The sequence below is a fragment of the Meriones unguiculatus genome, chromosome 8 (genome assembly GCF_030254825.1).
Source record: "Meriones unguiculatus strain TT.TT164.6M chromosome 8, Bangor_MerUng_6.1, whole genome shotgun sequence".
NCBI classification, from domain to species: Eukaryota; Metazoa; Chordata; class Mammalia; order Rodentia; family Muridae; genus Meriones; species Meriones unguiculatus.
In genome coordinates this window covers 4,447,158-4,474,364 of record NC_083356.1, presented here as the reverse complement: position 1 = coordinate 4,474,364, position 27,207 = coordinate 4,447,158, and the positions used below count along the sequence as shown (strand labels likewise).

The window sequence follows — 27,207 nt, the reverse complement described above, 5'->3', positions numbered from 1 at the left end:
GAGGTTTGCTCACCAGGTTTGTCAGTAACAACCTTACACAGTGAGCCGCTCACCGGCCCACCCACAAGAATGATTATGTGAGTGTGTGTGTGTGTGTGTGTGTGTGTGCGCGCGCGCGCGCGCGCGTGTTTGACCTGTTCCACCGGACCCAACACAGTCATTCTGGCCTCTGCTGACACCAGGCATGCATGCGCGTGGTGTACGAACACACATACACAGAGTTTAAAGAATAGAAGCCTTTTTTTTTTTTTTTTTTAAGGCCTTCTCACAAGCACTGACTGCGGTCCTCCAGCGTACAGGGGGCGCTTCGAAATCAGGCTGGCCTCCTGATTCCTCATCCCGCGCTCTTAGCGGAGGTCCTTGTTGCTAGGAAACAAGTCGCATCTTTCCCCTCGCGCGCGCGCTCCCTTGGTAAAGGACTGAGGGCTAGCTAAGGCCCCGTTACCTTAGTTCCAGAAATCCCCTGCCTATGAGAGCCTTTTCCTTCTAATTCCTCACAAGCAGGCCGTGGCGGCAGGCGCAGGTTCCTCGCCTGGACCCGGCCCGCCGCCCAGCCATGCCTAAGAAAGGGAAAAAGTTCAAGGCAGCCTTGACGGATGAGGAGCAGCTGCTTTTGTTTCAGCAGAAGATGCTGGCAGAGGAGGAGGCAACCAAGAAGAAAGAGAGGCTCATCGCCCAGTTCTTGAAGGTGACGCTGGCTCTGTAGTGTGCCCGGCCCCAACCCTCGGCCAGTGCGCTGGCGCCGTGGCCTGCGATCGTGCGCCTGGCTCGTCTTCTTCCCCTCCGACCTCCCCTGAAGTCCTTCTTCCCAAAATACATGGGCTTCAGGCAACCTTGGTTTCGGCCTAGGGAGCTCCCCGGGAAGCACGGAGAGCGGGGGACAGAGATGGGCAGAATCACCGAGTCCCTGCATTAGGACAGTAGATGCAGTCAGGAGTCCACAGTCAGCTGTCTCGAAATCTGCTGTTCGGACTGGAGTGGGGTCCTTAGAAAGACTTCTGTTCTCACGCGCACCCTGGAGGAGACTCACCGGAAGATACAAACAGGGCCCCCTGAGTGTTGGATGCCAAGAGCTTTGTACTTCGGGATACACAAGGACTGGTATTCTTTTTCAGCCTGCTGTCGACTGCTGTGGTAGACCTCTTTGGCCTTTGCTAAAACGCATGCGTTTATCCCTCCCACAGGACAAGCTGGCCAAGGAAGAACACAACAGCAACTTGAACCTTAACAAGATCAACACGCAGTGGAGAACTGTCCTCAGAGAGGTGAAGAACACAGAGCTTCACAAGGACCTTGAGATCCTCAGCCAGACGTTTGAACGCGTGGTAGACTGCAAGGACAATGTCATCAAGGTACGTGCTCTCTCCAGAGAACACGGGGAGGGATTCCCTGACCATTCTGGGTAGGACGGACCCATCGAACCATCATCATCATCATCGTCATTTTGAGACAAGGTCATGTATCTCCATACTGGTCTCACACTCACTATGTAGTGGAGGATGGCCTTGAACTCCTCATCTTCCCCACTGCTGGGATGGAGGTGCCGGCTACCTCATCGGCCATCAAGCCTTCATGAGGTGCACAGGCTGTGACAAATGTAGCCTATTGGTTCTAGTCACTGTCCCTGAAATGAGGAACGGACTACTGAGCTGTCAGCACGCCTCCTTCCTCAGAGGAACAACTCTCCTTGGTCATCTACTGCCCCAAACAGGGACTGTGGAGCAACCAGCCCCACTGGCACCTCGGGCTTAGGCCCGAACCTTTCTTTTAGTACCAGAAGGCTCAGTTCCAGAGAGGGGAAGGATCTGCCCAGGGTTGCCGAACTCTAGTCAGATGGTGAGGACCGGATTGTGGGTATTCTTTTCGTAAAGCGTATCACTCTGTAACGCTGGCTGCCCTGAGACTTGCAATGTATCCCAAGCTGGCCTTGAACTCTCAAAGACCCACCTGCCTCTGCCTCCCAAGCTCTGGGATCAAAGGTGTGTGCTGCGGCACCTGGCTAGGTGTAAGTATTTTGACTTATTCCACTCCATTTAACCAGTTTGGCCTCCTTGACTCAACTTCAGTGGCCCGGGACAAGGTTGGGAAGCCCACCCAGCCTTGGGTGGGTCAGAGCGAGTCTGAATTTCCAGACCATTCCGTCAGCCATCCTAAAGCTCTTTTGGAGGGAGGAGGGAGATTGAAGCAGACTCGGATAGTCCAGGCTGGCTGTGAATGAGCAGGTCTCCTCCTTCAGCCTCAGGCACTGGAATTATTGGCAGGTGCCGCCAGCCAGCCTGACTCCGTTCTTAGCTCTTAAGAAATTCTCGAATCACTCTCATTTTCTAAAGGATTTTGCTACATCTATTTCTTTCTTTTCTAAAATTTAACTTTTATTCTTTTTGAGTTTCACATCACGTCCCCCAATCCGACTCATCTCCCCATCCCTTCATATCTGCTCTCTGCTCTTGAAACCTCCTCCCACCCAAAGAAAAAGCACTCTTGTTGAGGAAGCTGTAGTGTGTCTCAGTGGCCACATCCATTTCTTAAAACCTGTGTGCATGTGTGTGTGTGTGCACATGGCCTGGAGGTCAAAGGGCAGATCTCTGGAGTCCGTCCCCTCCTTCTATATGGGTCTAACTGTCCTCTCCTCCCACTTCTAAGTTTTTGTGGTCTCCTGGCTTTGGGATTGGTGACTTTGAAGGCCACCGTGCTGGCCTTTCCACCGCAGCTTCGGGATTTTTGGTGGAAACGTGAGGGAGCTCAACACTGTGGGATTCGTCAGGCACGGGCAGCACTCCCGGCTCCCTGATTGTGGGGACCAGGACTTAGAGCACCCTGGGCAGCACGTGCTTGCTTTCCTGTTGTTCTCATGACCAATGCTGGACACCGGAACCTGGCCCTAGGATCTCCTGTGCTTCGGTTAGCCCTGACGTACTGGTCAGACCTGTGCCAGAGGGACCTCTCAATCCTCTTCTATTAGAGGAGAGCCAAGATCCACACAGGAGATGACAGCTGCCTGGAACATGGCACCAACGGGCTATAGCCCCCTTTAGTTTCCATTTTTTGAGGCAGGACTCTTGCTAGCCTGGAACTCACTATGTAGATCAGGCTGGCCTCAATTCAGAAAGCTCTGCCAACCTCTGCCTCCTGAGTGCTGGGATTAAAGACGTGCCTTCACAGCTGGCTTACCCTTTTTCTAATCCTGCCTTTTACAGACTACCTGTTTACCGACTCCTCTTTAGTCTTTCCCTGTCAAACAAAACTGCACAGTAACAGCAAATATTCACCGTACATCTCTCCTTCTGCTTCTGCCTTGCAGGGGTGGGAATTCAGCAGGCCCCAGGCAGCTTCACGTTAGAAGGTACAACGTAAGGAAGGCTTCTTCTTCTATTTAAAAAAAAAAATGATTTATTCTTATTTTATGTGCTTTGGTGTTTTGTGTGCCTGTGTGTATGTGTGAGGGAGTTAGATCCCCTGGAACTGGAATTACACAGTTGTGAGCTGCTGTGTAGGTGCTGGGAATCGAACCTGAGCCTCTGGAAGAGCTGCCAGTGTCCCTAACTTCTGAGCCATCTCTTCAGCTCCAGCTTTTCCCCCCAGTGCTGGGGAACAAAGGCCTTGTACATGCTAGACAAGCACTGTAATGTAATGAAAATTTTGGAATTTTGGTGTCTCTGAAAAACACAGAAATGTTAAAAGAATGTGTTATTGTTTTAATCCCAGGTATGGGGGGGTGGGGCTGAACTATGATTTGCCTTGTGCTCTAGCGGAGGCGTGGTTTTGCCAGCTGCCGACAGTTACTGCAATTGTGTGACGTTTGGCATTCTGGCAACTTTTCAGAGTATATAAATGCTAGAGCCCCGAGAGTCAGGAATGGTGGGTGGTCATTCAGGGGGTTGGTTGTGGTTAATCAGTAGTCACACTCAGAGAAGAAGGAAAAGGAAAGAAATTAGACCCAAGGATCTTGATCTCTCCTCTCTATCCTTTCACCCCCTGTCACTAGATAGGAGAGAAAGGAGGAGGTTGGGGAGAGCCTCCCTCTGCAGGACTAATTACAGCTGGCAAAACTTGACAACCATTGTCTCCTGGAGGTGTGATGCCCTCTTCTGACCTCCAAGGGCACCAGGGACACACAAGGCACACATGCAGAGCTGGGCGGTGGTGGCACACACCTGTAATCCCAGCAATCTGGGAGGCAGAGGGAAGCAGATTGCTCTGAGTTTGAGGCCAGCCTGGTCTACAAAGAGAGTCCAGGATAGCCAAGGCGACACAGAAACCCTGTCTCGAAAAAACAACACACACACAAAACAAAGTACTCATACATACATGCAGACAACACTCATATACATGAAACAAAATGAATCTAGAACAATCATTAAAAAAAATAACGGACTGGGCCTGGTGTCACATGCCTTCAATTAGAGCAGAGGCTGAAGGTCTTCTGAGTTTGAGGCCAACCTGGTCTACATCGCAAGTTCCATACTAAATAGAGTTACGCAGCAGTGAGACCTTGTTTAAAAACAAAACAAACAACACTTCACAAATTCACATGTCCACCTTGCTCAGAGTCATGCTAATCTTTGCTGTATTATTCCAGTTCTGGTATATGTGCTGGCCAAGTGAGCACTTTCTTTTTTGGAAGTCTCATCAAGCTCAGTAGGCCAGTGAGCTTCAGGGATCCACCACGAAGGAGTGGTGACCTGCACTGGGGTTAGGAGTGACCGCCAGGCCTGGGTCTGTATGTGGGTTCTGGGACAGGTTCCAAACCCCGGCCCTTGAGCTCACTTGGCAGGAGCTTTGTCAGTTAAGCTAGGAGCCCACCCTCTTTTCTCTGAGTTCAGACTGGCCATGACTTCACGGCAATCTTCCTGCCTCAGCCTCTCAAGTGTTAAGATTATACTTGCGAGCCAGGTGTGGTGGCACGTGCTTTTAGTCCCAGTGCTGGAGAAGCAGAGGCGAATGGGTCTCTGAGTTCAAGGCCAGCCTGGGCTATAGAATGAGTTCCAGGACAGCCAGAGCTACACAGAGAAACCATGTCTCAAACAAACAAACAAACAAACAAACATGATTATACTTGGGAACCACCAAACTCAACTACCTTATAGCTTTAAAAACAAACAAACACAAATTTAAACTGTGTGTGAGTGGGTGAGCATGTGCTGCGGAGCATGTATGAAGGTCAGAGAACAGCTTTGTGGAACCTGTTCTCTCTTTTAATGTGGAATGCTACACAAGCCCCCAAATTTGTACAGCAAGCTTTTCCACCCTCTGAACCATTTTTTCCTTGCCCTGTGTTTCTCCAGACTTTCTGAAAGTCAGCAAGTAAGAATCTGCTCCTTTTGTTTTAAGCACAGTCTCTCTGTGTAGTACTGACAGTCCTGGAACTCACTCTTGTAGACCAGGCTGACCCAGACTCACAGAGATTCACATGCATTTACCTCCTGGGGGCCACTATACCAGGCAGATACTTATTTTTCAATCTGTTGCAGTGTTTATCCTGACTAGTGCTCAAGCCGTTTTGTTTGTTTTTCCCCCCAGTGTTTTTTTCCTCTAGTCAAAGTGTTCCAGTTACCTCTTGATAATAATAAGCCACCTGTGAGATGGCAGCTTAAAACTGTATTATGTTCTGTGGTTCTGTGGGTAGACTGAACTGTGCAGCTCTGCATACTAGGGACCTAGTCAAGGGCTTACAGCGTGCTAGATAAACTGAGCCACCACTCAGCCACTGGACACCATCCATCCTGTTGTGTAGCAGCTCCCACCAGGGCAACCTCACTAAGACTCAGGAAGTTCCTGAAACAGAAGATTCACAAGGAGCCTCCCTGAGGTTATGTAAACAGAAACAGCTGCTAGAGAGAAGGGACCCTCAGACCAGCTAAACTGCCAAGCTCAGGGATGTAGCCCATGCTCCTGTGAGAAATGCCAATAAATCAGCTCACCAGGGTGGACTTCGGTGGAATCGTTAGTCTGCCTCTTACCGGGAGAGTAGATATCTGTTCCTGTTTCTCCAGGAGAGCCACACAACACATCCTTAGCCCTGTGGCAACTGTCTCTCACGAGCAAGAAGGGTGTGTCACTGCTCGCCTCAGCCTGACTGGACTGCCAGCCAGGAGCTCACCTCAGCCTGACTGGAACTTACCTGGCCTCTCTATCTGTTTTGTGTCTTTCACAGCACACTGGCTCCGTTCCTGGAGGAAGCATTCCCAAGAATAGGCATTCCGAGAGGCAGGGAGTGGAAGCTGCAGGCCAGTTTAAGGGCTGTGTTGGAGCTGGCCAAGTGCCAGTTCCACATCTTCTCTTGAGTCCAGTAATCATAAGGACACTCAAAATGGAGGAGGAGGAGGAAAAGAGCCCTTTTCGTCTGTCCTCCCTCCTTCCCACTGATCCACCTTCCTTTCTCTTTCTGGCCTTCCTTCCTTCTTTCTTTCCTTTTTTTTCTGAGATGAGTCTTGCTGGCTTCAAACTAATGATCTTTCTAAACATATTTTATTATTTTTAACTTATTTGTGTGTGTATGGGTGGGTGGGGGTGGGTGCATGTAAGTCAAATGACCGCGGAGGCCAGACGAGGGCATCTGATCCCTTGAGGTTAGAGTTATGGGTAGTTGTGAGACTTCAGTGCTGGGACCTGAACTCAGGTCTTTGTGAAAAGGAGCAAGTGTTCTTAACCTCTAAGCTACTCTTCAGCTTCTAAACTCATCATCTTCCTGCCTCCCAAATGCTAGGACTGTAAGCATCCATCCAAATGTGACCCCGCCTTTGGTGGGGGAATGACAAAGCCACACTGCCGGATGGGAGAGCGGGCTCGCCTCTGCAATATGGCGGGCCACACGAGGCCACGTCCGTTGGCCCCCAAGTCGCTCTGACACGCCTTGATTGCTGCTCGATATAGCTCTTTTTCTTTTTGCCTTGTAGTATTGGGTACTGAACTCTAGCCCTCACGTATGCTAGGCAAGAATTCTACCACTGAGATGCATCCCTAACCCTGTAGAAGAATTTTTGCAGGGCAGTGGTGTACGCACCATTAATCCTAGCATTAGGGAGGCAGAGGTAGGTAGATCTCTGTGAGTTGGAGGCCAGCTTTATATAGTTTATACAGTTAGTTCCAGGCCCAGCCAGGACTCCATAATGAGATACTGTCTCAATAACATACATATAAACATATCTGTCTATATACATGCATATACACATACATACACATACACACACACATATAATGCCACGTGTGTATGTTGTTACCCAAGCAGGCTTCAAACTCATCGCACAGCCCAGGGAATCTGCAATGCTCCTGCCTCAGTGCCCTGATATCACGGGTGTGCACCACCGTGGTCACCCTACTAGTTTTAATAAGATAAACTAGGTTCACATTATTTTCTGCCCTCACACATCCAGTTCTCCAAGGATCCCCGGCTCTTTCTAACGGTGGCTCCACCAGTGTAAATGTTTATGATCCACAAAACATTGCTCACATTTCACGCTTCTTTATCTGTGCGTCTGCATATATGTTAGGTGTGTGTGCATATGTGTTAGGTGTGTCTGCACATATGTTAGGTGTGTCTGCACATGTTAGGTATACCATATGCATGCAATGCCCATGGAAAGGGCATTGGAACTGGAGTTACAGACAGTTGTGAGCCATCATGTGGCTGTTGAGAATTAAACCCTCTCCCTCTGGAAGTACAGCCAGTTCTCTTAATTGCTGAGCCATCTCTTCAGTCCTTCCCAGTGGTTTTTAATAAAGACAGGTCTTAAGATGTAGCCCTGGTTGGCCTAGAACTCCCAATGCAGACCAAACTAACCTTGAACTCACAGATATACACGTGCCTCTGCCTCCTGAGTGGGGAGAATAAAGATATGTACCACCAAAACCAGTTCCTACATCTTTAGATGTCATCATGGTTTGCATCAAGAGCAAACGGCAAGGGCTGGAGAAATGGCTCGGTGGTTAAAAAGTTCCTACAGTCCTTTCAGAGGACCCGGGTTCGAGTTCTAGCACCCACGATAGGCAACTCACAACTGCTTGTAGCTCTTATTCCAGGAAATCTGAGGGCCTCTGTCCTCCACTGGCCTCCTGGGATACCTACAGTACACATAACATAAACTTATAAAGACATGCATACACACAAATAATAAACAAATCTTAATTTTAAAAGACTGAATGGGAGAGCTGGCATTCCTAAAGCCATCAGGAAATAATAGGAAAATGCCATTGTGCCACCTACATGGGCAGGTGCGTGTGTGTGTGTGTGTGTGTGTGTGTGTGTGTGTGTGTGTAGGCCAGGGGTTGAGATCAGTGTCTTTCACACTCACTATCCACCTTATATTTTGAGATATATTGGGTAGGCTGGCTGGTCAGACCTCAGACTCCTCCTACTCCTATTTCCCCAAACCCAAGATTATAGGGGCGCCACCACAGCAGATGGGGCGCTGAGGACCTGGCTGATCCTGAAGGGTAACTCTCTCCCTCCTGCCCAGTCTTTGGCTAAGGACTTGACTGAAGCTGAGGAGCAGTATGCCCATGCTCTGCGTAGCCACCTGCACAATTTGGACCAGCTCCTGACCCTACAACGCCGGCGCCTCAGCCTCCTGGAGGAAAATTACAACATGGAGCTAGAGGCCCTGACGAATGAGTTTGAGAAGGAAAGGTACGGGGCCAGAGAGTCAAGAGAGCCGATCCAGGGGAGTTCCTGGAGCCATGCCTGTGACCAGATGCCCGACACTGAGGCGCCTCCTCCCTGAACCACAACCCCAGGCCGACAGGGTCCTGAGATTCTTGTAATGAGCTTACAGCCTTACAGCCTTAGCTGTATCTTTACCCCTGCCAGGACCCTGTCTGTACCTCCTACTTCCAACCCTCAAAATTCTATCCATCGAGCAGTAGAAAGGGATGGAAGAGAGATTTCACTGTAAACTTATTTAGACTTTTAAAAAAATCAAAATATTCATATTCTTTCTGGGGAAAACCACACACAAACACACTCACAAGCCAATCCTTTCCCTCCCTCCCTGCTTGTGCCTAAAAGTTTGTACCATTCATGGTTTTGTTTTTGTTTTGTAAGACAGGAGCCTCACTGTGTATGCCTGGCTGGCCTGGAACACATTCTGTAGACCAGGCTGGCCTCTCACAAAGATCCACCCGCCTCTGCCTCCCAAGGGCTGGGACTAAAGGAGTGTGCCACCACGCCTGGCTCACTCAACACTACGAATTTGCTCGTTATTTTTGGCCCACCTGCTGTGTCAATCCTGTCTCCTATAGGAAGACGATCATCGACCAGCACGATAAAGAGATTCGCTATTTACAGGATGTCTTCATGGCCATGGAGCAGAACTACATGGACTCTGAGTATGAGAGCAAGCTTGAGTTCCAGAGCATGTGGGATGATCTGAAAAACAAGGTACAGAAAGAGAGCGGAGGGACAGGCTCTGCAGAGATGCCAGCAAACTGCTCAAGGCAAGCAGAGCTAGACGAAAGCCCCAGAGGCCACAGGCAATAAAAGTTGTCGTGCCCTGGTGCTTCTTTGTGAAAACTGCTTGGGAGGCAGGACTGTTCTCAATGTGTTATTTTTAATTTATTTTTCCCTTATCTGGTACATCCTGACCAGACCACAGTTTTCCCTTCCCCCACTCCTCCCAGTTCCCCACCACAACCCCCCTTCTCCCCCAGACCCCTCCTCTTCAGAAAAAAGCAGGCCTTCCAAGGATATCAACCAACCACAGCAGGACAAGATGTACTAAGAGTAGACACAGACCATCACGTCAAGGCTGGACAACCTGGTCGGAAAAGGGTCCCAACAGCAGGCAAAAGAGTCCGAGATAGCCCCACTCTCACTGTCAGTCCTACAAGAACACCAACCTAATAGTGCTTCTCCTATCCCTCAACAGGGTTTCTCTGTGTAGCCTTGGCTGTCTAGGACCCACACTCACAGCAGTCCACCCACCTCTGCTTCCCAGAGCGCTGGGATCACAGGTGTGGGCACCACACCCAGCCAATAATGCTTTTTAAGGCTCAAAACAAAACAAAAAACAACAACAAAACCCAGAGCTCATTTGGCTTCACTCTTTTGAATTGTAGAAGAAGAAACAAAGGCCCAAAGTAGCCACTGACCAGCCTGAACCCCACTTCTGGTCTGTGATCCGTCCAGGGGGTCTGTACAATCTTGGTCCGTAATTCCTTCCATCACAGATTTGCAAATCTACATTCAGGAGTTTGGGTGTAAAGCTCTTGCTCTCCCTTTAATCCATCACTTAACTTACTTTCGAGATAGTGCCTTGTTTAGCCCAGGCTGACCTTGAACTCACTGTGTAGTAGAGGGTGGCCTAGAACGACTGTTTGGCTTTTACTTTAAACTTCTGGTTCTCCTGCCTCCACCTACCGAGTGGGTTAAGAGGCATGCACCATCACACCCAATCTTATTCAGTGCTAGACAAGTGCTCTAGCAACTAAGCTCTATCCCCAACCCTTGCTTTTAATTTAGCCAGTGTTTTACTTCAGAATTTGAAATTTTTCCTACATGTGAAAACTGAAAAGGTTTCCTGTGAGAATCCAAACTATCGGTTTCTCTTAAAGAATTAAGAGATCTGAGCTGGTAGTGGTGGCAGTGCAAGCCTTTAGTCCCGGCACTCAGGAGGCAGAGGCAGGCAGATCTCTGAGTTCAAGGCCAGCCTGGTCTACAGAGCAAGTTCCAGAACAGCCAAGACTACACAGAGAAGCCCTGTCTCAAAACACCAAGACAGAAAACAAAATTAGGAAAACTGGAACTCTGGGCCTCTGACTGGCATCATTCTCACAGAGCTGGGGCCACCTCTACCCCCACCCCCAGACTTTCCTGTCCAGGTCACAGTGAACTGCACTTCGCATATAACTCACTCCAAACAGTTCTGAAGGGCAAGGCCGCTGGCAGGAGTGAAGAGCGCTCAGGGTAACTAAGCATTTGGTATTTGGGATATATTTCCTAGAATTTAGAAGAGAAGCACTTTCTCCGCCTGAAGCTGGAGAACATAGTGGAAGATCTGTGGAGAAAGTTCCAGGATGCCCTCAAGAACTACACCGATGCCACAGAGGATCGCAAGGTTGCCTTTGAGACTCTGAAGGTGAAGGATGAGAAAAGCTCCAAAGAGATTGAGATGCAGATGAAAAAGATCCAGAAGCTGCAGGTCAGCACGCAACTGGGGGCGGTTTTCACTGTTCCGCTTGTCCCCTTGCTCTCTCCAATTCTTTCGGGTCTCTGGCTGGGTGGGTCACGATGATAGACTTTGTCCTCGGTCCCCAGTCTCCCTATGTCAGCTGCTCCTGCTGTCCCGCCAGGAGGCCATAGTTATATTGAAAGGGAAGATCACAGCCCACAGCCGAGAAAGTGAGTGGCAGAACCAGGGCATCCGCTCAGACAGGGAGCTGGTCCACGTACAGCTTCGCAAACTCAAGGCCCAGAAGATGCAGGCTCGGAGCCTGTCTCAGGAGAACCTGGTCAAACTCACCCTGGAAAGTAACGCCACCCTCAAGGCCCTGAAAAAGGTCGTGGAGAAGGTAAAGGGGAGAGGGCAATCAGGACAAAAATTGAGGAGTCTGGCTGGAGGTGAAGGGGATTCGGGAGACGTGGTGGGGGCGTCGTCCTCCCTCATCAAGCAGACACTTGTGTCCTCTTTTTCTTTTTCACTCCATTCTCTTTAAAACGAGTAGGGATTTTTCTGCTTCCTGAGTCCCCCCTCTGCTCTGTAGAGGGTCTTTTTTCTGTCTGCTCTGCGCGCACACACACGTGTGTAAGGATTTCTTTGCTGCTGCCTGCCGTGCACCTCAGATCTTTCCTGCCTCTTAATTTAACTGGCAGAGGAAATAAACCCAACCAAGACCCCTAGGCTGTATTATTTCTAGACTGCATCATTTTGGGGGCTTGTCTCCGGATTTCTCCTGAAGATGGTATCCCGGGACCTAATCCGGGACTCTTTTTGAGGACTACCGAGTCATCAAGAGGCTACTTGTTACTCACATGACAAGTTCCTGAGCTGTACACCATCACTAAGTGACTGCCCTATACTCTGGACCACTGCCTCAGTTAAGTGTTATTGTGGCCCGTTAGACAAGCCCTCCTCTGAGGCACTGTGGCCGCTGACCCCCACTGTCAACCTTTTGTCAGCTTGAGAACATCTAAGAGCAGTTGTCCACAGCCCCAAACCCTCTAAAAGCAGTTAGGATGACCTCTGAGCCAGGGAGGGAGGGATGACTGAGAGACTAGACAGACAGACAGAGGAGGAGCCATTCTAGGCAATAAAGGCGGTGGATTTCCAAGATGGCCGCTTCTTCCTCAACCTCCTTACTTGAGAGAAAAGGCTGACAGCTTTTGACTCCTCCCAGCAAGACTCCTGCTGATGGACTGCAGGTCAAGGCCTGATGAGGACATGTCACATAACAGTTGAGGACCAATCGAACATCCTATCTGACTTCAAACTGACCAGCCTTAGGGCTCTTGAGAGTTTTAACCACCCCAGGAGAAGACTGGACTTTCAGCGTCCTCGATGTGCTGTGTAGAGGGTCTTTTCCTGTGTGTTTGCTGCATGTGTGTTTCCTCATCCCCAGGAAACGCTTTTCTTTTTCTTTTTTTCTTTTTCTTTCTCTCTCTCTCTCTCTCTCTTTCTTTCTTTTTTTGTTTTTGTTTTTCGAGTAAGGGTTCTCTGTGTAGCTTTGGCTGTCCTGGACTCACTTTGTAGACCAGGAGATCCGCCTGCCTCTGCCTCCCCATGTGCTGGGATTACAGGCGTGTGCATAATTCTGGCAGGGAATTATCTTGTTTTCCCTAAAACGCCTCTTTCTCTAAAACCCAACAGGGTGAAAAGGTCCTTAAGCTTGCTGAAATATGCAGGAAATTTGAAACAGAAGAAGAAAAGGTACTACCTTTCTATTCTTCAATACTGACTCCCAAGGAGCAGGAGGAGTTGGAGAAGCAGAACCCGGAAGAACTCACAGAGGAGCTTGCCAAGGTAGAGGAGGGGAGGGCCCCGGTGGGCAGGTGCCAGGCGGCAGGTGCCCGCGTCGCGGCCTTACGCCTCCCTCCTGTGACTCCACCCCCAGCTTATGCTGGACTATTCCGGGATGGAGAATTTCTGGAAAAGATACAACAAAGTGAAGCTGGAGGTCCTGAGCCTGCAGCACAGGCGGGCGCAGCTGCTGGACATGAGCGCGAAGCTGAGGGAGATGCTCAAACAGTACCTAGACGGCATCTCCGTGAGCGACGAGGTGCTGAGCCAGCTCAACCCGCTCTTCATCGTGAACCACAAGAGCAACCTGCCTGCGCTGCCCCCGCAGCGGGGCCGCAAAGGACCAAACATTTACAACGTCATCGAGGCGGCCCACATTTGGCGGCCTGAGTCGCCGCCTCCCGCACCCTGTCTTCCCGCACCCTGTGCTGACAGGAAGGGACCTCTTTCCAAATCCCCGGGAGGCTCTCCTGTGTGAAACCCGAGTGCTCCGCTCTTACAGACTCAGGACTGCACTCTAGTTATTAGCATGACCCCCCGCAGTGTAACCAGTAAGTTGTCCCTTAAAAATAAATAAACAAAAGTAAGACAAAAAAAACTTCCCTGTAGTTTGGAAGTTCCTTAGAACAAACCAACAAACCCAAGGTCCTCAGGTGATGGAGCCACACGCCTTTAAACCCAGGGCTAGTGTTGGTGGCGGGCGCAGAGCTCCGTGAGATCTACAGAGTGAGTTCAAGGACAGCCGGGGCCACACAGAGGAAAATAAAAACAACCAACGAAACAAAAACGGTCTCACCCAGGCCTCAAACTCCCTGTGTAGCAGAGGATGACTTTGAACTTCAGATCGTCCCGCCCCTCTGAGGTCACAGGTGTGTGCCCCCACGTCAGCCGTGCTGGAGCTTTGGATTGATCAGGGGGTTTGCATCCTAGACAAGCATTCTACCAGCCGAGCCCTGCCTCAGCCCTGGTAAGGTCTTCATCATCTTTGTTTACTTCAGGGACATTATGGTCCCAGGGAGAAAATGCCTAGGCACCTTACCAGGAAGTGAAACTGGCTTCCTCCACAGCATCAAGACACCGCGGGAGGCAGATTCAAGGCCAGTTCTTCACGGTGTGTTAGGACACCAGGAGCAGCAAAGAGGAAGAGGCTCTCCGAGACCCCCAGCCGTGCAACTTGCAGGCAAGATCTCCATCCAAAATGCTTTTTTTTTTTTCCTACCCATGAAAACAGCCTCAGGGGCTGGAGAGATGGCTCGGTGGTTAAGAGCACACTGTCTGCTCTTCCAAAGGACCAGGGTTCAATTCCTAGCACCCACATGGCAGTTCACAACTGTCTCCATTTCCAAGGGATCTGACACCTTCATGCTGATGCACACAAAATGAAATTAAATAAAATTAAAAAAAGAAAACAGCCTCGAAGTATCGGGCAAGAAGGGCTACACGTCTGTAACCGATGCTGAGCCAGGAGGCCTGTGAGTCTGAGGCCCGTGAGTCTGAGGCCAGCTTGGTCTACACAACAGATGCAAGACCCTGTCTCAGAAGAAAGGGGAACCACAGAGACGGCTCAGCAGGGAGAGCACTTGTTTCACAAGTCTGATGACCTCAGTTCAATCCCGGAACCCTCCTACAGGTGGAAGGAGAGAACTTTCCAGTGGCGTCTGATGCCCACACTCGGGCTGGCGCACGGTAACAAGGAGGACGCTAAAGGAAGGGGGTGGTACCAAAAGAACACAACGTTTCGTTAAAAACCCACTATTTATTTCTTCTTACTCTTGCTTCGTTTCTCCTCTTTCAGCTTCTTTTTGGAGACTTTCGGTCTGCTGGCCTTTTTGTATAGGTGATACCCAATCAGCCCCAGGAGTGCTGGCACCATTGCCATGCCCACCAGAGGCAAAACGCTCTTGAGCAGCTTTTGCCAGTAGTTGGCTCGAATCAACGTGATCAGCTCCACGTCATACTGCACCACTGCGTCCGCTGGAGAGGCAGAGGGCAGGGGGTTAGCGTCTACACCCCTACATCCTCTGCGGGGTGGGGTGGGGTGGTTGTTAGAACTGCGTTCAATCCAGAGCTTCGAATCAGGATTAAAATGAGGGTAGGCCACAGAAAGCAACTTTGACTCTGGCAATTTGAAGTGTGGGGCTGGGTTCCCTGAGCAAATGCAGAAGAGGGCTAGGAGCAGGCTTAGGACACGCATGTTGACCTTAACTGCAAGTAAACACATGGCTTGGAATCAGGAACAGACCTTTAGCACAGGAAGTCTGCAGATGGGAAACACACAGGCCCCTCCACATTTGCCAGGAAGCATTTGTTAATCTTTAAAGATTTGTTTATTTTTATGCATATGAGTGTTTTGCCTGTTGTGTGTCTGTACACCACACACATGCCTGTTTGTTATCCTTGGAGTAAGGAGAGGGTGTCGGATCCCCCTGGTACTAGAGCTCCAAATGGTAGCAAGCCGCCATGTGAGTGCCGGGACTGAACCTGAGTCTTGCAGCCAGTGCTCTCAACTCCTCAGGCGTCTGTGGAGTGCCACCAGTGAGCATTCCCACGTGACAATCCCCTATACCAAAAGGACTCCAGTTCCAAACAGCCACAAGGACCACAGGGATGGAATTCTTATAGGACTAAAATTAACTGGGATAAAAGCAGATCTCCTTAAAAGCTCTACCAACCAATGAGCACAAGCAATGTAGCTCTTGGCAGACTTTCAAACAAGGGCTGGAAAAGAAGAGAGATATGCTTGTGGAGGCCGGAGGGCGTGAGAGTCAGACAGTTGCAAACAGAAGCCAAGCAGCAGCACTAGGAATAGGAAGAGTTTTATAAGCTTTTTGTTCTGTTTTATTCTTGACACAGGGGCTCGCTCTCTAGTCCTAGGTGTCCTGGATCTCACCATGTAGACCAGGCTGGCCTCCAAATCACAGAAATCCACCTGCCTCTGCCTCCCACGTGCACCACCACTCCCGATTTGCTAAGGGAGATGGACTGGAGAGATGGCTCAGTGTTCAAGAATACTGGTTGCTCTTCCAGAGGACCTGTGTTCAATTCCCAGCAACCACATGGCAACTCACAGCTGTCTGTGACTACAGTTCCAGAGAATCTGACACTTCTACACAGACATATGTGGGCAAAATACCAATGCACGTACAATAAAAATAAATAATAAAAAAGGAGATTTTGCTTGGTTCTCCCTACCCTCCTTTCAGGGCTCCCTAAAAGCCCATACTGGGCTCCCTAAAAGCCCTTACTAGTCTAAGAATTACATTACCAGAGCTCTGTGGAGAAACAGGTTTTACCTAATAGAACATGTATTTTAACCCAAAGCAAGAGACACACCCCTCTTGGAAAATCTGTCCAATCTCGGCCCTTGAGAACAGCTGTCAGCAGTAATATGTGAAGGTGAATTCTAGGAATGAAAGTCAACTCATCCTGCCGGTCACGTCACCGGCTCTATGTGAGGCCTTTTGAAGGTTGCTTTTTCGTTTGGTTTAAGATACTTTGGTGCCCTGGGATAAGTAGTGTTGGCAGCAAGACCCACATGGCCCAATCAGGTGTGAAAAAGTCACCATCTGTCTCAGGTCAAGCTAGGGTTCCCTAACAGGCCGTCTGTAGCCTCTACTGGAGAAAGAGTGGGTTTGAAATGGGAGCCCCAGCTAACTTCTCTCCTCAGATCTGATGTGGACTTTCTCAGGTTCTAGACAGAGCAGAGCTTGTGGTTCTTAGGGCCCCGTTGTGAGGGCAGGAAAAAGGCCTAGGCAGATTACCTGGGATAGATGGCGGGTACCCTCGCTTTCCGTAGGCCAAGTGAGAAGGAATGACCGCCCTTCGCTTCTCTCTGAGGGAAGGCAGGAGAGAGGTGAGCTGGCAGCCTCAGCCCGTTTGAAGGATGGCCAGAGGCCCTATCTGCCTCTGATACTGACACCAAAACATTAATCTCTCCACCTAACAGGTTGGCCACCAAAGTTTGCAAACTCCCTCCAACACCTCAACTTCCCCAACAAAACGGCCAGAGAGGTCCCCTCAGCTCTGGATGCCCTCAGGGGTCCGACTGACCTGCGCCTTTCCCATATGACAGGGGCCCTTTATTCTCCACAGTCCTGCCGGCTGGGGTAGCAGATGGCAGGGAAAGCTTCCACACGGGCAGTGAGGCCCCCAGCCTGTCCAGATACTCACCCCACACACATGTCCAGAAGGGTCTGCTCCAGACCTTGAGGGAAGAGACACAATGGAACTAGAAGCTACACGCATTCCCCGCAGCACCCAAGAGAAAGATCAAAGGTGGGATGGACCCTCATCAAGAGAGTTTTGCTCCACTTCTCAAACTCTCACACCCCCTCCCTAGTGGTGTGCGGGACAAGAAGGGCATTAGAAGTGGAATTTGAACACGAGGTACCGGAAGACCCTTGGGGTCTTACTCATTCTAGGAGGCTTTTCCAGAGTAATTTAGCCGGCCAAGGCACTACGCAAGGGCTTAGGTTAGGAAGGGGATAAAGACGCAGGGCACATACCTGGAATCACCTGCTTTTGGCCAAGTTCTATGACCAGAGGATCTCGGTTCAGAGAAGTGTCAATAATGCGTCCACCTACCAAGCTGCCCTGAAGACAAAGAGCGAGAACTAACCCCGCCATTCCCCCCACAAGGCAGGCCACACACACCGCCAGGCGGCAACCCCTCAGCAGCCTCGCATCCTGTCCCTCTCCTCCAACCCCCACCCCCACGGGGCAAAAAGGAACAGGAAGCCCCAAGGGACTGGCGCTTCTTGGAGATCTCGCCACCCTTCTTTTCTCCGTGCTGGAGAGGAACTGGCGGGAAAACAGGGAGGTAGAAGCAGCAGGCCAGAGGCCACCCCACTCCCGTCCCCCGTGCCAGCCGACCCTAGGACCGGAGTTCTCCAGCGCTGCTTGCCACGTGTCCAAGCCAAAGCTGACGTGTTTCAGCAGGGCGCCGCCCCCTCCCAGGCCACGCCTCGGCCCCCCAGACCCCTCACCGTGTAGTGTATGTGGAGCGTGTCTCCATAGGCAGCGGATTCCGTGCACGGTTCGGGGGGCTGCACCTATGATCAGACTACAAGGGTCAAGGCTGCGCCTCCAAAGATCCCGTTACCTTACGGAGACCCAGCACCTTCTGCCCCGACTCAGTTCCTGCACTTCCTCTCCTCTCGGCTCACAGCTGCCTTTAGGGCCCCGCGCTCCCCCACGACCCCGGGCCTCGAAGGGTGGAGGCGGCGGTGCGGGGCTGGGGGAGGGGGCGGCCCTCTCCTCACCAGGGTCTCCACTTGCAGGGTCCGGACAGGACTTTCGGTTTCTGGCCCAGCCTCAGCCCGCCGCCCCGCCCCACTGAGCAGCAGCAGCAGCAGCGGCGGCAGCGAGAGCGGCAGGAGCAAGGGGCGCAGGGACATGACTGGAGCGGGTCGGGGCGCCGGGGTACCAGCTCAGGCCGTTCGGGTGCAGGCGACAGGACGCGTTCGGAGCCTCAGCTCCAGGTCAGGCTGGGATGGGCGGGTCACAAGGAGCGAGCTCCGCCCCCTCCTCCTGGTGCAGCCCTCCCCCTACCTCGTCCCCACCTCCTGGAGGGAAGAGGCTACGGAATTCCCTACCCTGTGATCGCGGGTTCTGGACCATGCAATAGCACCTTTTTGCCACTGTGAAGGGGGGCGTTAATCTCTAACCTTTGAACTGCTCCCACTTCACAGCTAGGGAATTTGCCCAAGGTCACCATGCCAACTGGCGACAGGCTTAGAGCACAGACCGCATTTGTTCTCTGCTTTTCCCCTAAGATATGTCCCCTCCCACTACGCCCAGAGGCAGGTGTCCCAGACCCTTCTCCTCTCCTGCTCACTGTGCTCTCCTTTAGAAGAGCCTGGCGGCTGCTCCACACTCATCCGGGAAGGCACTACAGGGCTACCTTCCTGAGAAAAGGGTCAATCGCTGATCTTTTCCTCTAACTGGCATTTCCTTCCTGTTTTCCTCACCATCCTTTTCACTTTAGCAGCGCGGACAACAACGGTCTTGTGTTTGTGCAAGAGCTTCAGTTTTCAAAAGGGTCTCGAGAAATTTTAGGTGGTCTTACCAGTTTCCCCTTTCAGGATTTGAACCCTTACTGACAACCTAAGCTGTGCTACCTAGCCCCTGGTCGCTCAGAGGCTGTCACCCAGACCCTCCACACCACACTGAGGCGGTTTCTTGGTTCAGTTTCCTCCTTAGCACACAACTCCACCTGGGCATCTGGCCAGAACCCCAGGCTACACAAGCCCAACACACTTCCTCGCGTTTGAAACAACCTGACCTGGCCTTTCTGATGGTTCTCCATAGAGGAGTATTCTGAGATTCCTTTCATCTCTGAAACCTAGCCAGTCTCCTTTGGGTCTTCCCTCCCCAGCCTCCTCTGTGCCTCCATTTCCAGGGTCACCACTCTACCTAAGCTCTCATTTTCTCTCCGGGGTTTGCTTTGTGGTACTGGGGATCCAGTCGAGGGCTCTGCTCATACCAGGCAAGCACCTTAAAAACTCCTAATCTAGGAGTTTTTTTGTTTTGTTTTTTTAAGACTTAAGAGTAGTGTGCCTGCAAGCCAGAAGAGGGCACCAGATCTTATTGTAGATGGTTATGAGCCACTATGTGGTTGCTGGGAATTGACCTCAGGATCTTTGGAAGAGCAGCCAGTGCTCTTAACCTCTGAGCCTAGGAGTTTTAAATACTCATTGTCAGGGGCTAGATAGACAGATAAGGGCTTCTCATAGCACTTGCTGCTTTTCCAAAGGACCAGAGTTCAATTCCCTGCACAGACATCAGAGGGCTCAAAAATTCCTAAAACTCCAAGGGCTCCAGCACCCTCACTTAGCTTCCATAGGTACCCACACACATGTGGCATACAGATACATAAACATAATAAAAATAACTGCCAGCCAGGTGTTGCGGTATATACCTTTAATTCTAACACTCCAAAGGCAGAGGCAGAAAAATTCTGTTGAGTTTCAGGCCACCTAGGACTACACAGTCAAAAGCTGTCTTAAACGAGCAGGCAAGGAAGCAAGCAAGCAAGCAACAAAAACTAGGAGTCTCTAAAACTCGAACTGATACAGTGGGCTACAATGGCGCTCATCTATAACCCCAGCATGGCTACAGAAACCCCTGACTCTACTCCTAACATTGGTACATGTGCTTGGAGATGTAGCTCAGTGGTAGAATGCTTATCTGGGGTTTTTGTTGGGTTTTCGACACAGGGTTTCATTTCTCTGTGTAGCCCTTGCTGTCCTGGACAGACCAGGCAGGCCTCGAACTTGGAGACCCGCCTGCCTCTGCCTCCTGAGTGCTGGGATTAAAGGTGTTCACCATCAGTGCCAGGCACCTGTCTGGGGCTTAATCCCCGGAAACAAGAAAAACAAACACCTGTGTATCTCACTATATGAACACATATTTGACACCACCCCCTGGGAGGAGGCAGCCTTACCAGGCAACAGAGGAAGACAATGCAGCCAGTCCTGATGAGACCTGATAGGCTAGGGTCAGAGGGAAGGGGAAGAGGACCTCCCCTATCAGTGGACTGGGGGAGGGGCATGGGAGGAGATGAGGGAGGGGGCTACAGCTGGGATACAAAGTGAATAAATTATAATTAATTAAAAAAATAAAATATATTTTAACAAATACAAAACTACACTTCAAAATCTTAGAAACTAGACACAGTTGTGGCTAATAAGACATAAATATAAGTGTTGAAACCACTGTTTTAGACTTTTTATTTAAAAAAAAAAGGCTCTTTAAGGACACCAACCCAGTTATTTGAGTTTCATGCTCTATTCCTTTCTTCTACCGGCCTCCTTCCCTTCTTCCTGTGACCAGAAAGTACACGAGAAGAGTTGTGCTCTAGCAATCATATTGGATCATGAGGATGGAAGGCAGGCCCTAGATGGTGAAGCACAAAGATGGAGGTGTGAGTCCTTGCTAAGTGGAGCCCTGGATTACCTCCTACCAACCCATTTTAACGGAGAGAGCGTTCTAGCTGCACTCTGACCCCCAAGCTTCCCTCTGTGCGATTCTATACACTGCTGGCGCATTCACGTCATCTCCCACGTCACTAAGGGCTTGTGCAGTTCCTCAGCCTTCACCTTCTTTCCTGAATTAGTAAACTGAAAGCCTTTTTCTTTAAGAAGTCCACCTTGGTTATGAACTTGGAATCCTCCTGCCTCAGCCTTTTAAGTGATGGGATAACAGCTGAGTCCCATCACTCTTGGCTCTGAGAACCTTTTTAGAGATTGAGCTTTCTCCCATGTTTGCATCTTGTCTATTAACTGAATCCCACCTCCCTACTCCTGGACTGTGGCCTAGCCTTGAACCCTTCCTGCATTCTCGGCTCTGTGCACAGCTCGCGATTTTCCCTTTCCCTCTCAGTTAGCTCCAGGTGTTTAACAGCCCCTTCTCAAGTCCCAATTCTCCTAGCTAACAGGGACTTTCACTTACTGTTTCGCTCTTCCACGTCCCTCAAAAAGCCAGCTGGCAGGGCTGGAGAGATGGCTCAGTGGTTAAGAGCTCTGTCTGCTCTTCCAGAGGTCCTGAGTTCAATTCCCAGCTACCACATAGATGGCTCACAACCATCTATACCTTCTACTGCCATCTTCCGGCATGCAGGTTTACATACAGTTAGAGCTTTCAAAATAAATAAATAAAATCTTAAAAAAAAAAAAAGCCAGCTGGCTCACTGTGACAAGGAGAAAGTATGGCATGCCTAGAGCTCTCCAGGTACTGACAGCATGGTTCTGGACGTGTTTTATATCACTTTTCAAACAGGGTCTCTTGTAGCCTGAGCTAGCCTCAGAGCAAGCTGCCTCTTAAAACAAATGAACAAAGAAAATACTTGCCGGGCAGTGGTGGCCCATGCATTTAATCCTAGAGGCAGGTAGACCTCTGAGTTCCAGGCCAGCCTGGTCTATGTAGTGAGTTCCATGTCAGCCAGGGTGACAGAAAAACAAAAACAAAACAAAAACAAAAACCTTTTTCTCTGTTGCGCACATGTACAGGCAGGCAGCCACCACAGTATGCCTGGAGTCATCTGACACCTTAAGAGGGCAGGACCACGGGTCCCATCTAGGACTCCACTCCTATGCCTTGGTGGCAGGCGCCTTTCCTGCGGAGCATCTCACTAGCTCAGCTTCGTTCCTCCACCCTCTACTGCTCAGCGTTCAAGCCACGTCAGCCTCGCCTCATGTTTTCTTTTAAATAGATGCTGAACTATTAAATGAGAAACCATTTAAATATCTAACTATACTGTATGAAGACCTCTAAGACAAATACATACACTTCAATTTAAGAAATAAAATGCACGTGATGTGGATGGACTGCATTTTAACTCCTCCCCAAGGATGTGCAGGTACATGCATCCAGAAGCGCGGGGGCAGGGTGGGGGCTGCTTACCCAGCATGCACAGACGCTGGGCTCAACCACAGCTCAGCGTTCACCGTGCTTCAGTGCACACAACTTCAATGCCTGCACTTGGAAGGTGGAGGCAGGAGGATTGGAAGTCTAAATCACACTCAGCTGCGCAATTGCATTTACAGGACAGCCTGGGATACACAAGACCCTCCCTATCTCCCTCTGCTTGCCCCATTTTGTGACAGGGAGTATGGGCCTGGTGACTGTAATTGTTCTGAGGTCTCCCCGTTTACCTGTACCCTGTCAAGACGCAGTCTCAGTTCTGATGTCTTGTCTTTTATGTAGCCCTGGCTGACTTGGAACTCAAGCTATGTAGGCCAGGCTGGTCTTAAACCTGCAGAGACCTGCCTGCCTCTGCCTCCTGAGGCTGAAATTAAAAAGCTGACACCTGATCTCTTAAAAAATAAATAAATAAAAGGAACTCAAAGGATGTGCCCCAAATGTCTGAGGAAGGTCAGGTTTGGAGACAGGAGTAAAGGGAATAAGTACAGCATGCTGTTCTGCATACTTACATATCGTTTGGTACTGGCAACAAAGGCTGCTTAGTTATAAAACCGTGAGTGAACAAGATCTCCATCAGTGTAAGGCAGCGGTTCTCAATCTTCCTAAGGCTGTGACCCTTTGCTACAGTTCCTCCCATTGTGGTGACCCCCAACCACAAAACTATTTTGTTGCTACTTCCTAAGTGTAATTTTGCTCCTGTTACGGATCCTAATGTAAACAGGATTGTGATACCCAGCCCCAAATGGGCCTCAACCCCCCCCCCAGACCTGCTGATACGAGACCCTTCAGGTGTTCCATGTGTGCTGAGCCAAAGGCCTGATAAGCGAAGAAGAGTAGAAAAGACCTGGTCTTCTAGATACAATGTTTCTCTGTATAGTCATGGCTGTCCTGGAACTCTGCAGACCAGGCTGGCCTCGAACTTACAGAGATCCACTTGCCTCTGCCTCCAGAACTCTTGTCTAAGCTACTCTTAAATGGTATTTTTTGTTTTTTAGATAGTCCTCATATACCCCAGGTTAACCTCAAACTCATGTAGCCAAGGCTGCCTTTGCCTACAAGTGCTGAGGTTATAGTACCTGCTCTTACGCAGTGCTGGGTAACCCAGGGCTATTATACTAAGCAAGATACCACCAACCGGGTTACATCCCCAACCCCTTAATGTGGAATTGTTTGAGACAGGGTTTCTCTGTGTAGCTCTGGCTGTCCCGGTATTCTCTGTAGACAAGGCTGGCCTTAAACTTACAGAGATGCACCTGCTTCTGCTCCTGAGTTCTGGAATTAAAAGCTTGCACCACTACACGCAGCATTTTTTTTTTTTTTTTAAACAAGAGAGAAGAAAGTGTTAAAGGCAAAGAGCCAAATGTCTGGAAGAGATGCGGGGACCAGCATGGCTAACTGAAGGTAAAGAGAAGCCCGGGGAGAGGAAGGTAAGAGCTGGCGGCAGTGAGCCTTAAACAGGAACACCCGAAGCGTCTGGGCAGCACGCGGCAGTGGCTAACTGGAATGTGGCACACAGGCAGACGGCTGTCTAGGCTCTGGGGCTCTGTGAGGCTCATGAATGGAGGGCGGGTAGGGTAAGGGAAGGCAGTAGAAGAAAAGGGTAACTATTCCAAGCAGTAGCCCCTGAGGGGCTGAGCACGGTGGCGTGCCTTCAACCTCAGGAGAACGGCACAGATACACCGTGTAGCAAGTTGCAGGCCAGCAGGGCCAGAAAAATACAACAAAAACCAAAAAACCAACCCACCCAGGGCAACTATGTAATGCCCCGGACGTGGACCAGGAGGAAGCACTTCCTTTGGACTAAAAAGGAAAGTGAATTGATTCTGAAAGCTGGCCTGGCCCAGCCTAGGTGCACAAGTGGAGATTCCAGCAGGACTCAATTGCCCACACAGCAGACAGGTATACACAGGGAACTGCTCCCCACAACCCCCACTGCCACAGGGGGCTGGATCCAGGCCTTACTCTCTGTTGTTTTTTTCTGGCACTGTGAGTAGAACACAGGGCTTTGAACTCCTGAAGCCCTCCTCCACCAGCTGTTAGGTATGACTTACACATTCTAGCATCCAAGAACAAGGCAGTTAGCGCCCAAATCCCTTGGGTGCTCTCACCAAGAACACCATCCCTCCATCCATGCAAGGTGTGGCAAGGCCAGGGCAGATCTCCCATCCTATCTACAGCCTGTAGTAGTATGCTTTTTGCTGTATTTTAACTGAAAACCAGAGTATGTTCCTGTGATTCACAGCCATGAGCCTTCTGTTCCTTGAGTCTCTGCACTCTATCTGTCCTAGGATGGCCCTCACCAAGATGTTTGGTTTGTGTATGCTGCACCAGGGATCAAACCCAGGGCCTCCTGCCAAGTGATCTACCAGAAAGCCACAGCCCGGCCTCTCAATGTACAGGATGGAGGAGTGGGGATGGGGGGCACAGGTGAAAGGCTTAATGCAAAACCTCCTGCCTGGCCTGGCTGGCGGCATGCTTGCAGGAATGCTTGTGAGGTAAGTTAGTGACAGGAGGGCTGTGTAGAGAGCTGTCAGCTGTGTGCACAGCAGTTCTGCCTGCGGCGTCCTGTCTGTGTTCACACCCAGCCTCGGAGCTCACTGGCTCTCACAGCCCAGAGGCTCTCCTCCAGCTGCAGCCGAAGTGACACACACACGGGGCGGCAGACCCTTACCTTCCAGCTTTCACAGCCAACAGTTCTGACGGCTTCCCGGCCCCCAGACCCTCCCCGCCTTCACCAACTGTGCCCCTTTGCCGTGCTCAAGGTTTCCACTGCCGTGGCCCTAACCCTTGGTACCGTTCTCAAGAACTCAGGGTCATTCCCACCCATGCCAGCCATCTTCTAATTGGATCAGGGAACCCAATTAGAAGAACCTGCAGAGGAAGGAAAGCACTTGGATTCTGTCATTCCCCAGTGACCAGCATGGCATGCCACCTCTCCAGCTACTGGTTCGAGTGAACCAAAGATGGTGCTTACTGTTGACAGCCTGCCCGGGGACCAGCAGGAAGGGAGGGGCATCCTCCTCGGCCATTTCCAAGATTCCACAATTCCGGAGCATCCTGAAATTGGCTCGACCCATCTTAAACAAATGCCCAAATACAGAGAAAGTTTCTGCTCACATTCTGTCCTAACTGAATGTGTGTGCTTGACCTGGCGGGTTAAATGCAGGAGTGCCCAGAAGCTTCAAACGCTGCACCTCAATGATAAGAAACGCGTCCTTCTGAAGGGGACAGTTTTGCCTTTCATCTACTGGGCTGATCTAAGCCCATTAATTTCCTCCAGATACATTTTGGAGTTATTCTGAATCCAGATTACACTTGGATCTGGGTCCTTTGTGAAATCCTGACAAACAAGCCTTGGAAAGCAACCCAAGGATCAGGTACACAGACTCACCTTCACCTTTATCCTATATGCCCTCAAAGCTGGTAAGTTTGGTCAAGAGCCACAGCCAGGGGGCTCCCCTACCTCCCTTGAATGTGAATAACAAAGGGCGAGGAAAGAACCAGTCACCTGCTTCTCCAAGTTGTGTGAAGACTCTTCCACTAGCCTGCTATTCAGCTAAGTTGTTATTATTTACTTTTTGTGACGGTGGGAAGAGGAGGGATAAGACAGATATACACCAGACTAACCTCAAACTTTCAGAGATCTGTCTGTCTCTGCCTCCCGAGTGCTGCTATTACAGGCGTGTACCACCACGTCTTATGAAAAGACTAATAACAGAAGCTCATTAATGTGAATACAGCTGACGATAGGCTTACAGGCACACGCCTGCAACCCAGCACTGGGGGACAAAGGCAGCTGTGCTGAAGGCACACACTTTTAGTTCCAGTGCTCAGGAGTCAGAGGCAGGTGGATCTCTCTGAGTCTGAGTTCAAGGCCATCCTGGTCTATAAGAGAGAGTTCCACGACAGCCAAGGCTATCCTGTCTCAAAAACCAACCAACCAACCAACCAGTCTGAGTTCAGGCTGGGCTATACTGAGACCCTATCTCAAAACAAAACAAAATGAAACAAACAAACAAACAAAAATACTACAGCTCAGGAAGTGATTTTTATGAACAAATAAATAAAGCACTTGAGACAGAAGTGCCTAACTTCTTAGCTGTAAAAGCTTGGAGGACCCCTAAAGGAAGGAAAGTGCCGTTGGATTTTCAGGGAAGATAAGAGGGCTGGCTAAGGGCTGCCTGGTTAAGTGGTTTGGAAGTCAGAGAAATGGGCAAAAAGCACTGGTTCTTGAGGGGGATGACAGTAATGCGGGGTTAGGGGAGAGGGAGGCTGAGAGGAAAACTATCAAGGAAAGAAAGGGAGAAGAATTGAGTACAGGTAAAATACTTCACACAGGATGTAGGATCTAAACTCAGTCTACAGAGAGGAGGAGAGTAGCCCTCCCTGCAGAGAGTAGCCATATTAGGACTACAAACCCCTAATTTCCAGGGTTGAAAAGATCCACGTCTAGAGGAAGTAGTTCAGGGCCTTCCAATTGCGTTAGTCCCTAAGGCAGGGGCTCTCAACCTTCCTAATGCTGTGACCTTTTACACAGTTCATGCTGTGGTGCCCCTTAACCAGTGTAAACATCTGATATGCGACCCCCTAGGGGGTTGGAACCCAAGGCTGAGAACCCCACCCTAAAATCTACCAACAGACGTAAATTCTGGCTGAGCTCTTCACGCTCGGTCCTAGAGCCCTCACGCTCTTGATCCCTTCGGGCACCCCTCAGGGTGTGACGGGAAGAAGGAATCATAATCAGTTTGAGTTCCCCCATGACTTCCTCCCACCTCTGCAGAGCAAATGACCAGTATGGAGAGGGACTGGCCGCACAGCTGCTGCACAAGGATGA

At 50.3% G+C, this 27,207-nt stretch overlaps 2 protein-coding genes and 1 non-coding gene across 10 annotated transcripts; 1 reads left to right on the top strand and 2 right to left on the bottom strand.

Moving 5' to 3' along the window:
• The first annotated feature begins 344 nt into the window (after nt 1–344).
• On the top strand, nt 345–14,543 carry Ccdc65 (coiled-coil domain containing 65). Of its 7 annotated transcripts, XM_021634902.2 has the most exons (8): nt 352–688; nt 1,185–1,352; nt 8,457–8,626; nt 9,238–9,376; nt 10,938–11,135; nt 11,287–11,505; nt 12,801–12,953; nt 13,045–14,543. In XM_021634902.2, exons 1-8 carry the CDS (start codon nt 557–559, stop codon nt 13,426–13,428), a joined length of 1,563 nt encoding a protein of 520 aa, XP_021490577.1. In that variant the 5' UTR covers nt 352–556; the 3' UTR covers nt 13,429–14,543. The 7 variants fall into 7 exon arrangements, 6 of the variants coding, with proteins under 6 accessions (XP_060244656.1, XP_060244654.1, XP_021490577.1 ...); XM_060388669.1 differs by lacking the exon at nt 11,287–11,505 and having other exon boundaries at nt 355–688; XM_060388670.1 differs by lacking the exons at nt 352–688; nt 1,185–1,352 and adding an exon at nt 1,362–1,836.
• On the bottom strand, nt 4,504–4,609 carry LOC132656202 (U6 spliceosomal RNA). The gene has a single exon (XR_009594124.1). It is a non-coding gene; the product is annotated as a U6 spliceosomal RNA (small nuclear RNA).
• A 143-nt stretch (nt 14,544–14,686) lies between the features above and the next one.
• Fkbp11 (FKBP prolyl isomerase 11) lies at nt 14,687–27,082 on the bottom strand. 2 transcript variants are annotated; one of them, XM_021634907.2, is made up of 6 exons: nt 18,212–19,602; nt 17,936–18,001; nt 17,456–17,543; nt 17,121–17,154; nt 16,712–16,782; nt 14,687–14,924 (listed from the first exon to the last, which is right to left on the bottom strand). In XM_021634907.2, the coding sequence occupies exons 1-6, from the start codon at nt 18,344–18,346 to the stop codon at nt 14,707–14,709; spliced, it is 612 nt and encodes a 203-aa protein (XP_021490582.1). In that variant the 5' UTR covers nt 18,347–19,602; the 3' UTR covers nt 14,687–14,706. The 2 variants fall into 2 exon arrangements, with proteins under 2 accessions (XP_021490582.1, XP_060244658.1); XM_060388675.1 differs by lacking the exon at nt 14,687–14,924 and adding an exon at nt 15,234–15,510 and having other exon boundaries at nt 18,212–27,082.
• Between the last annotated feature and the right edge of the window lie 125 nt (nt 27,083–27,207).

Coding starts and splice junctions, on each gene's coding strand:
- Ccdc65 (XM_021634902.2), top strand. CDS start 557: ATGCCTAAGAAAGGGAAAAAGTTCAAGGCAGCCTTGACGGATGAGGAG. Junction 8,627..9,237: donor AATGAGTTTGAGAAGGAAAG/GTACGGGGCCAG, acceptor TGTCTCCTATAG/GAAGACGATCATCGACCAGC. Junction 11,136..11,286: donor AAAAGATCCAGAAGCTGCAG/GTCAGCACGCAA, acceptor CTGTCCCGCCAG/GAGGCCATAGTTATATTGAA.
- Fkbp11 (XM_021634907.2), bottom strand. CDS start 18,346: ATGTCCCTGCGCCCCTTGCTCCTGCCGCTCTCGCTGCCGCCGCTGCTG. Junction 18,002..18,211: donor CCCTGCAAGTGGAGACCCTG/GTGAGGAGAGGG, acceptor GTCTGATCATAG/GTGCAGCCCCCCGAACCGTG. Junction 14,925..16,711: donor GTACCCGCCATCTATCCCAG/GTAATCTGCCTA, acceptor CTGCCTCTCCAG/CGGACGCAGTGGTGCAGTAT.